Below are 11,120 nucleotides of genomic sequence, written 5' to 3' on the forward strand. Positions count from 1 at the left end.
GCCTCTCATGATATCACATATGGTGGAGGATGCGGCCACTGGACAAGCGTTAATAAGTGCATGGACATAGATGGTTTGCATTTTGTTTTTTCCAAATTGAAAATATCTTGAATTACAAAAAAAAAAAAAAAAAAAATGGAAGACATTTTGAAAACCCTTCTCGCAAGTCAGGAAGCCCAATATCAGGCCAATTTGTCTCTCCTAGAGGAGCAAAAGAGAGCAAATGAACTGAAGGCAGAGGAATTGCTCTTGCAAAAACAATTGGCCGCCAAGAACATGCCCCGGGTGAAAGCGGGTGGTTTTTAAGCCAAGATGGGGGTGACGGATGATATTGAGACGTACCTGCATACCTTTGAAGCAACAGTCACTAGAAAAAGGTGGCCCAAGCAGCAATGGGTGGGATTGCTGGCACCCTTCCTGACAGGGGAATCGCTGAATGTTGTCCTGGACTTGACCGCAAAAAGAGCAGAAGACTACGATTATCTAAAAGCTGAGATTCTCAGCCGACATGGGCTCACCAAGTTCGGGATGGCACAGCGCTTCCACACCTGGACGTTCCAGCCAGACCAACCTCCACGGGCACAGATGCACGAATTGGCCCGCATCGCCCGTAAGTGGCTGGAACCGGAGAGGAACACGGCAGCTGAGGTGGTCGAGGCCATTGTAGTGGATCGCTACTTACGGGCCCTGCCCCATGAGGCAAAAAGGATAATCAGTCAGCAGTCGCTGACTACTGCGTGTCAAACAGTGGCAGCAGTGGAGCATCTCGCAAGTCAGGAGATGCTGCGAACGACCAAGAGGGAAACCGGCAACACATCTCCACCCAGGACGGGAATGGCCCGCCCAAAGGTGCCCAAGCTCCCCAACACAGCCAAGATGGTTCCAGGCGGCATCAGAAGCCCACCCAGGCAGTGGTGGATACCCAGGGGCACTGAGCTCAGACAATGCTACAGATGCGGAGAGACGGGACACATCTCATGACAGTGTGGAAAACCAACGGAAGAGTCCACGCCGACCGCTGACTCTTCCAGTGCCCACCCTGCTCATGATGCCTCCCTCCTGGGGGGGGGGGGGAGTGAAAGCTCACTAACAAGACCCCCCACCTGTCCAGTGACAGCGAATCAACAGGATGTTGAAGCCCTGCTGGACTCCGGAAGCCTGGTCACCTTGGTGCGCCAAAAGCTGGTCGATCCAACCAGGTTCTCTCCAGTGAATACCCTTCCCGTCTCCTGTGTCCACGGAGACACCAGAGAGTACCACACTACTGAACTCACCGTGACCACAACCACGGGAATCATCCGCACGGTAGCTGGTGTGGTTGACTCTCTCCCTGTCCTCCTCCTGATTGGACGCGACTGCCCCGCCTTTCACCCACTGTGGAGAGAAAGACAGGAAAGACTGGCCCGACTACCTCGGAAGGGGAGAGGTAAGACACGTGCAATGAATACTCAAGCCTACCCCCCTAATTCACTCTCCCCAGCCTGTGCTCTCCTAGGGACAGCGAATGCACCACCGGCGACGGAGTCTGGCCCAGAGACAGCCGAAGAGACTCCAGCCCCAGAAAATCTCCCGGCTTCCAGTGGTGATGAGAATCCAGGGACCCAGAAGCTGCCTCCTCTAACAGGCCGGTATGGTACAGCACAGTTACAGGATCCTACCCTTGCCAACGCCATGAAGAATGTGCAGGTTTTAGAGGGTGTAGTACTGGAGGAAAGGACAAGTCCCACATACCCCCATTTTGCTGTTGATCGGGGGCTATTATACCAGGTAACGAAGCAAAATGATGAAGTACGTGAACAACTTCTTGTGCCACAGCCACACCGAGCTACAGTACTGGACTTGGCACACACACACCTGCTAGGGGGACACCTAGAGGTCGAAAAGACAAAAGAGAGAATCTTGCAACGGTTCTTCTGGCCAGGGGTGCACAAGGATGTGGAGAACTATTATCGTTCTTGCCCCGAGTGCCAACAGGTGGCGCCCAAGCCCACATACAGAAACCCGCTAATTCCCTTACCCATCATTGAGACCCCTTTTCAGAGGCTTGGACTGGACATAGTCGCACTCCTACCAAAAAGTGCTAGGGGACACCAGTATATTTTAGTTATGATCGATTATGCCACCCGGTTCCCAGAAGCTGTCCCCCTCAGAAAGGCTACCACAAAGCAGATCGCAAAGGAACTGTTTGCTCTCGCCAGCCGGGTAGGGATCCCAAAGGAGATACTGACCGACCAGGGAACCCCCTTTATGTCCAAGGTCATGAAGGACCTGTGTGCCCTGCTCAAGGTCAAGCAGCTGAGAACCTCCATCTACCACCCACAGACAGATGGACTGGTAGAGCGATTCAACAAAACACTCAAGGCCATGATGAGGAAAGTTATCAAAGAAGATGGCCGAAACTGGGATCAACTGCTCCCATACTTGCTGTTTGCCGTGAGGGAGGTACCACAGTCTTCTACCGGTTTCTCACCCTTTGAGTTGTTGTACTCTTACAGGCCCCGGGGACTGCTGGATATCGCCAAAGAGGCTTGGGAAGAGCAGCCGTGCCGACAACGTACCCTCATCGAGTATGTGGGGGACATGCGGGAAAGGATGAAGGCCATTTACCCCATAGTGCGAGAACACATGGAAGCGGCCCAACGACAGCAGCAAGCCTCCTACAATAGACCTGCCCAGCCTCGAGAGTTCAAGCCAGGGGACCGAGTGCTGGTCTTGGTAACCACCGTGGAGTGCAAGTTCCTGGCATCCTGGCAGGGGCCTTTGAGGTCATCGAACGCGTGGGGGAGGTAAACTACAAGGTGAGGCAACCTGGTAAGAGGAAACCGGAGCAGATTTATCACGTTAATCTCCTAAAGAAATGGCATGCCAGAGAGGCGCTGTTTAGTTGCCTACCCCCCAGCGAGGCGAAGGAACCGGCCAGAGAAGACGTCCAGACGGGTCCAAGTTTGTCCCCACACCAACGCCAGCTGACCCTCGAATTGGTTGAGCGTAACCAAGACGTCTTCTCCTCCATACCTGGACACACGGACGTGGTGCGACACGAGATACGCACCACACCTGGAAAAACAGTCCACCAACGTCCATACCGGGTGCCGGAGGCCCGTAAGGCAGCTATTCAAGATGAGATAAGGAAGATGCTGGAACTTGGAATAATTGAGGAGTCCCAAAGTGCCTGGGCAAGTCCGATCGTGTTGGTTCCCAAGCCAGACGGGTCAATACGATACTGTAATGACTATCGGAAGTTGAATGAGGTGTCTGAATTTAATGCGTATCCGATGCCTCGTGTTGATGATCTTATTGACTCCCTGGGACAGGCACGCTTCATCACCACTCTCGACCTCACAAAGGGTTATTGGCAGGTGGCCCTGACCCCGGCATCAAAGGAGAAGACAGCATTCGCCACACCTGAGGGACTCTACCAGTACAACAGGCTCCCGTTTGGTCTCCATGGAGCACCCGCCACGTTTCAGCGCCTAATGGATCGGATTCTCACCCCCCACAAGAGGTACGCAGGAGCATACTTGGATGACGTCGTCATACAGAGTCCCGACTGGGAGAGTCACTTACCCCGAGTGCAAGCTGTGATTGACTCCCTCAGAAAAGCAGGTCTCAAAGCAAACCCGAAAAAGTGCTGATTGGTGTTTGGCAAGACCAACTACCTGGGCTACACTATAGGACGAGGCCTGGTGAAGCCTCAAGAGGCAAAACTACGGGCCATACAAGATTGGCCCCAGCCCCTTTCCAAAAAGTAGGTGAGGTCGTTCTTAGGCCTGGCTGGCTACTAGAGACGATTTATCGCTGACTTTGCGACAATAGCAGCCCCCATGACAGAATTAACGACCAAAAAACACTCCCGGTTGGTGAAATGGAACCCAGAGGCCGAAATGGCCTTCATCAATCTGAAAGAGGCGCTGTGCTCCAGTCCGATCCTGGTGGCTCCAGACTTTAGCAAGGACTTCATTGTCCAAGCTGATGCGTCAGAAGTTGGTCTGGGGGCCGTACTCTCACAATTACATGGAGCAGAGGAACATCCCATCCTTTACCTTAGCAGGAAGCTGTTGCCCAGGGAAAAGAACTTTCCACAGTGGAAAAGGAGTGCCTTGCCATTACATGGGCGCTGGAGTCATTGCGCTTCTATCTCCTGGGAAGACGCTTCACGGTGGTCTCTGATCATGCTCCTCTCCAATGGATGGCCAGGAACAAGGAGACCAACAGCAGAGTAACCAGGTGGTTCTTGAGTCTGCAGGCCTTTAACTTTTCTGTTGTCCACAGGACTGGCAAGCGCCAAGGCAATGCAGATGCCCTCTCCCGAAGGGAGGCCTTCCTGGCCTGTTTCGCATCCTTCACCCCGCCGAGGACGTCGGTCTCAAGGGGGGGGGGGGGGATGAGTGATGTCACGAGAGGCTGTGTCCTTGAGGGCAAGTACATTCTCCTAAGATGGCTTCACCCAGAGAGAGTTTTGGCCCCATCTGGTGGAAGGCAGCAATTAAAACCCCACACCTGTGGTTGATCACGGCTATATTGGCAAGCAAGGCTTTTAAGGCAGAAAGCATCTGAGTGTGCAGGGCGGGGAAGACAAGCTCTGTTGCTGTGCTCTGTGGAGAAACTGATTGCTGCGTGGAACTCATTGCCAGTTGGGACCACACGACTGGATACTAGATTTGAACCTAGCTAAGGTGGCTAGGCTACATGACGAGGACGTCAAGAGGGGTGAGGCCTAGAGACTCTTGTAAAGAACCCCCGTCTTCAGTTTTTACCTCAGAAGGGACTTTATTTGGATTTAAGTAGCAGAAGAGACTTTATTTGGATTTAAGCATCAGAAGAGACTTTATAAGTTTTGATAAGTATTGGAAGAGACACTATTCAAACCTTTGTTGCTTGTGAATTCCCCCTGGAACCCTTGATTAAAACCTTTTTCTTTGCATCCAAACCTGTCGTCCATTGCACTTCTTGTCCCGTCCCGCTGACAGCAAGCCTCTCATGATATCACAATATACAGTAAAGTCTCGTTATATCGATATCGGTTATATCGATAGTACTGCTTATTACGATACTATTTTCATTTCCCTTGCACATTTCTAGTCTTTTTATGTATAATTAGTACCGTTTAGTACGATACCCGGTTATTACGATAATCCGGTTATTACGGTGCTCCTTTTCATCCCCCGCCGGCCATTTTTGTTGTTTATATCGATATATCCGTCGCGCCATTGGTCAACTTGGTCACGCGTCTTGTTACGTGAGCCGCCATCGGTCGCGCCATTGGTCGACTTGGTCACATGAGCCACCATCGGTCGCGCTATTGGTCGACTTGGCCGTGTGACTTTGTCACGTGACACGCCATCGGTCGCGCCATTGGTCAACTTGGTCACGTGTCTTGGTTACGTGTCACGCCATCAGTCGCGCCATTGGTCGACTTGGTCAGGTGACTTGGTTACGTGCCCAGCACCCGTGTAGCAGAGCCATTTTCATTTTCAGACGCTAGCTCGTGTGTAGCAGACGAGATTGAAGTGTTTGTGTTAAAAGGTAAAAATGGGAAGCAGAAGAAGATTGATGACTTTTTTAAATTGTATACATAATACAGTAAGATGTAAGCGTTGCAGTTTCCCTGTTGTGTTATGTACATGCCCACTGTACTGTATATGAATGCAATCGTTTTTTGCAACAATGTTTCTTGTTTTGTCTGCTGAAGCGCGATGATTTTGAAAATTATTAACATTCCATACTGTGTATTAAAGGACAGCCGATGTCACTTTTTATTCAAATGCAAATAAAAATGACTTCACGCCAAGACGTCTTGCATTGCTTGTGAATCCAAACAATGGCTTCAGATTCGGATAATATGCTTTCTTGTTACACATCCAGTTATGAATATGTTTCAAATACACTGTAGTTCTGAAGATTAAAGCATACATGTTTACAATCATTAAAGAATTATATGTGCCATTTTGCGGCAACATTGGGGGAACATCTCTCACCCCAAAACAAAAGGGAGCTAATGGCCAGCTCCGTTTCTTATATGGCGCTTGGCTGCCCTCTTTTGGCGGCGTTTGTTTAATGCAGTTCGGCGCAGGATCGGATATATCGATAGTCCCGGTTATATCCATATTTTTTCGGACTCCCTTGAGTATCGATATAACGAGACTTTACTGTATATATACACACAGTGTCTGAAACTCATGACAAAAAGTTATCGGACACCTGGGCAGACCACTGAAAAGTTGCCTCCCCGGCCATAAAGCTGCCTGCCCGATTTTTTTGAAACACAATAAGACGACTAATCGCAAAAAAAAACATTGTTGCAAAGTGTTAAGGATTGATAATCAGAATACTTTAAAATTAAGTAATTGATGTACCTACCACAAATGCTCCCTTGCTTAATTTGTCGTAAATATCTTTTGCTGATGATTTTGCTCAGGTTGTGGTTTGTCCATACACTTCCAGCCAGGTTGCACAGTGCAATATTTGCGTTGCGTCGTCTACTACAAGCCACGTAAACTCCTCTTTCCACGATGCTCTCAATGTACGTTTACGTTTTGGAGCGTCATAAATTTTGTTAGCTTCTATTGAGTCTCTCTTCTGGGGGTGAGGATTTGGCTTGATTTCTAACCACTTATCCATTTTTCTTGTGTTCTCTGTGCATCTACTTTTGAAAATGATATGCAAATACACCCGGAAGCACGAAGTTATTCGATGCAGGCTTCTGACTGGCTGCCGAGGATGTCAATTGCCAAACGAACCGAAATTAAAAATGCCAAACGAACCGAAATTTCAAACCGAAAGAATATTTCAAAATCGGAAGAAAGCAAACGTTTGATTTGAAAAAAAAAAAAAAAAAAAAAAAAAAAAATCGTTCTTTTTTTTTTCTGGAAAAAGTGGTCGGCCACCCGGGCAGAGAAGTTGTGGAAGTTGTACTCCCGGCGTCAAAAATATATATATATATATATATATATATATATATATATATATATATATATATATATATATATATATATATATATATATATATATATATATATATAAACATACAGTGAACCCTTGTTTATCGCGGGAGATATGTTCCAAAAATAGACCGCGATCGGTGAAATCCGCGAAGTACAATGTCGTTTAAAAAAACAACTTTTTTTTTAAGGAGTCTTTCTCCGAGAGAAGAACATTGTTATCGGTAGTTGTTGGCACTCTCTTTTTTTGTCTTTCTGCTCCATGAGCTGTAAAAGCCAGTGTGTTTGATTTTATTCTACTTTGTCTGCAGTGTTGTTTCTTTTACTTTATTTGTTTGCACATTTGCATGCCATTAATATATTTTCCCCCTTCTATTCTCAAAAAGAAGACAAAAAAGAAAGAGTGCCAACAACTACCGAGAACAATGTTCTTCTCTCGGAGAAAGACTCCTTCAAAAATAAATAAATAAAAATATTTTTTTTTTCCCCTGAAAAAAAATCAGCGATGCACTGAAGCCACGATATGTGAACCGCGAAGTAGCGAGGGATCGCTGTATATGTAGATAATTATGAAGATTATTATGATTATTATGAATTCAAATGCCAAAGAGAACAGGTGAGTTCTGGGCCGTGTTTTAAAGAGCGGCAGATGGGGGCTGGCTGGATTTTCAGTGGGAGGTCATTCCAGAGAGCGGGACCAGCAATCGAAAAGGCTCATTCCCATTTGAGCCTCCGTTTAGTTCTTGGTACTTTTAATAATGTCTGGTCAGCAGACCTGAGGCGCCAGGGAGGTGTGTAGGGCCAGATGAGCTCGGAGAGGTAAGGTGGCGGGAGTTCATTTAAAGATCTGAAAACAAATAATAGGATACCTCCTATTCCCAGAGTGGGAAGTATGTGCTGCCTCTTATGAGTACCAGACAAGAGGCGAGCAGCGGCATTCTGGACCGGCTGAGATGCTTACTAGAGGATTGGTTGACTCCAAAATTAAGTGCATTATTGTAGTGATGGCAAAATGAGGCATCATGAAGCAATGAGGATTTCCATCCAAATGGTTTGCTTTTTGGCCAATGCATCATGAGGTCGCATTTGTTCCACTGCACCATCATGTGGAATATAAATGCAGGGATCGATGAGAAGGTTTCTTCAGCCGTCATCTGTACAATGATGACGGCTGAAGAAACCTTCTCATCGATGGACCACTCCTGTACGACTGAGAGTTTACACAGACGTAAATGCAGGGATGCATCTGGGAAATTAAAAAAGGGCGGCAAATTCTAAAATTGAGAGGGCCTGATTTAACTAGATTTCCCAAGTAGACAAAACTAAACAATAAATAAAATAAACAATTTCCGACGTACACGAAAAATCCAAATCTCATGTTTTGCATTCGAAAACGAGTCTTAATTTTTTGGAACAAGTATTGACAAAACACATAGTTTCACATAGTTCACGCTTTGTATTCAGAAACAAATGAACAAATGATGCACGTATCATCCAATGGAGACTTACCTTCTCCATTATTTCCTCCCATGCCGAGAAGTATAGAGTGTTTGTTGGTTTCTTCTATCCTTGTTGAGTCATATACGGATGAATCCACGAGAAGACTCGCGGCTGTTCCAAACATTAAATTGCTATTGTCAGCCATCTCAAGGGGCTATAATATAACCAAGAATGATACAGAATTAACATGACGGGCAGCAAGTGGAAAAACAAACATTGGGGAGGGGGAAACAAACGTGACTTAACGACTTGCTCAATAACTTTGTGCCGCAGTCCATGAATAGAAACGGTGTCAAATTTGAAAGCCTTTGGATTGAACACAGTAATATAAAATTACTGCTTAATTTTTGTTATTGTTTATCCCGTCGCTTCTGTACAAACAACATGCATTTATTCTCATGACGAGCATTGAACTTCAGAATACAATTTGCGCCATTAAAAGCCAACTGGGTTTGTATTGTACTTGTCAAAACTTCGTCAAACAAGAGACGTTATTACCCTAGACGTGTAATTGGGATTAAATGACATTTTTCTCAGAATATAACCGAAAACCTGTTTAATTTTACCAATACGCTCCTTTTCTGGCTACTACAGTCCGTTGAAGCATCCAGAAATTCAAACGATCATGCTTGGAATATACATCGTTGGGTTGCTCGGCCTTTAGCAGAACACGTAAAAAAATATTCAAAACTGCGCACAATTTCAGGTTATTTTACGTACTCGGAATTCAGTCCGGAGTGAATATTCTGTTCAAACAACAATTCCACAAAACTTGCCGTTTCGCCAGCTCCGGTAAACTCTGAAGCTAATTTAGCTGTGTAGCTAAATGCCTCACAAAACCATCTCGATCTTCTTTTGATTCCAGAGCATCTCTTGTTTAAAAGTAGAGTCCCCCGTTAGTCCTCTTAAACATCGTTTTATAATCCTAGTCGACGTGTAGTTCCGAAGTTTCTTGAACGAAGAGAAATTCGTACTGGATAAAGAAATGACAACCTCTGCACAGTTTCAGTTCAAAAAGTACGGAAAACATTGAACCGCGCGCGGATTGGACAAGAATAACGAGAGAAGTGCAGGTTCCGCCCTGGCATGCTTTTGATTGGTTACTCGTTCAAATCTCGACAAGCAACGAGTGTGGACTTTTTTTTTTACAACTGTGTGTGATTCGTATTATTTTTCACGAGTATTTTAAAAGTAATTTGCGTACAACGCTTGACCAGTTTTTCGAAAATTGATTGAGAATATAAGGCATCAGTGATAGTGACAAAACAACCTCATGTATGTGTAAGCTCTCAGTCGTACAGGAGTTGTCCATGAGAAGGTTTCTTCAGCCGTCATCTGTACTTTTTTGGAGGTGTCGGACGTTTCGCTTTTTATCCAAGAGGCTCCAAGAGCGAAATAGAGTCTTACTGGTAGTATCGGCCCTATATATATATATCCCTAATGTCCAGACATGGCGACGCCGGGCACAGCTATGATAGGTCCCTACTCTCAGGTTGGGGGGAGCAGAGGACTACTCCCTGCGCCTTTTGGATAAGAAGCGAAACGTCCGACACCTTCAAAAAAGTACAGATGATGGCTGAAGAAACCTTCTCATCAAAACAACCTTATGTCACGCAAATTTTATGGAAGTGTAGTGGGGCCAAAGATAACTGAGTGCAACTGTTATTGCACGTTCATATTATAATTATCTGGTTGTACTTACAGCCAAAAATGCAATTGATTAAGGAGGATGTACAAATTTTATGATGTGTTGAGATGATTGGTCAACGATGTCGTAATTTGATGGAAACGTCTTCAACGATGACGTAGCATTTTTTTTATACGCGTAACGATCCAATAAATGTTTTACAATCGCGACAAACACCGACTTTGTGTTCAACAGGATTAAATCCAAGTGCAATGTGCAAGTTGCTACACTTAAAAAACTTGCAGAAGCAAACACGAGGTGGATTCATCAGTCCATATTTGATCGACTCAGAATGTAAAAATGTGGATGGGTACTTGTGCAATACAGTACTTTGATTTTAGAAACTGTTAACCATTGAATGATTAATTCTGCTTATATTTTGTTTAGTAAAGCCTCTGCAATGGCATTTTGAGTTTCGTAAAGCTTCTACCATGGTATTTTGATTTTCTCACGACTGACTGTAGCACGTCTTTATTCCAACTGCTAACAAGTTGATCTAAACAAGCATTGGCAGGTGCTGAAAAACAGCCTTAACTTAAGGACAACCGATACCATTTTTGTTTCCTAGCTGACATCAGAAAATCATTTTATAGAATCCAAAATACCCAACATACGCAGGCTGATATTTTTAGTCAAACGCAAAAAAACAATAAAATGACTTAAAGTTGCCCAAAACTGCCACAAATGAGATTGAAACTGGAGAGATTCAGGATGTCCCGCCCCCATGTTTGTGACGTTTCGTCAGGAACCTCCTTCACAAACTGCCTTGCTCCAGAATCAAAACAATCGCTTCAGAGAGTTCAGATTCAGAGATGATCCTTTCTTGTCACTCATCCAGTTATGAATATGATTCAAATAGTTCAGAGGAGGAAAATAGAAGTGGTATGCGATCGATTGAAGGAGTCCTTCTGTATCAATTTGAACCGTTTGCAAACGAAGAAACCGATGAAAGAGAAGATCTGGACTCTGGCGGCGATTCGACCAGAGCTGGA

At 45.5% G+C, this 11,120-nt stretch overlaps 1 protein-coding gene across 3 annotated transcripts in view; it reads right to left on the bottom strand.

Moving 5' to 3' along the window:
- The window catches only part of ect2 (epithelial cell transforming 2), a 97,837-nt gene extending 88,278 nt beyond the window's left edge, over nucleotides 1-9,559 (bottom strand). For 2 of the 3 annotated variants that reach the window (XM_089000093.1, XM_089000094.1), the window contains exons 1-2: nucleotides 9,218-9,558; nucleotides 8,451-8,595 (exon numbers count right to left, since the gene is read on the bottom strand). In XM_089000093.1, coding sequence (XP_088856219.1) covers nucleotides 8,451-8,586 — 136 coding nt within the window. In that variant the 5' untranslated portion in view covers nucleotides 8,587-8,595; nucleotides 9,218-9,558. Of the gene's footprint in view, nucleotides 1-8,450; nucleotides 8,596-9,161 lie in introns of all 3 variants that reach the window. The other variant, XM_089000095.1, reaches the window with a different exon arrangement.
- Nucleotides 9,560-11,120: the final 1,561 nt, after the last annotated feature.

The sequence above is a fragment of the Hippocampus bargibanti genome, linkage group LG07 (genome assembly GCF_051943395.1).
Source record: "Hippocampus bargibanti isolate YZ-2025 linkage group LG07, ASM5194339v1, whole genome shotgun sequence".
NCBI classification, from domain to species: Eukaryota; Metazoa; Chordata; class Actinopteri; order Syngnathiformes; family Syngnathidae; genus Hippocampus; species Hippocampus bargibanti.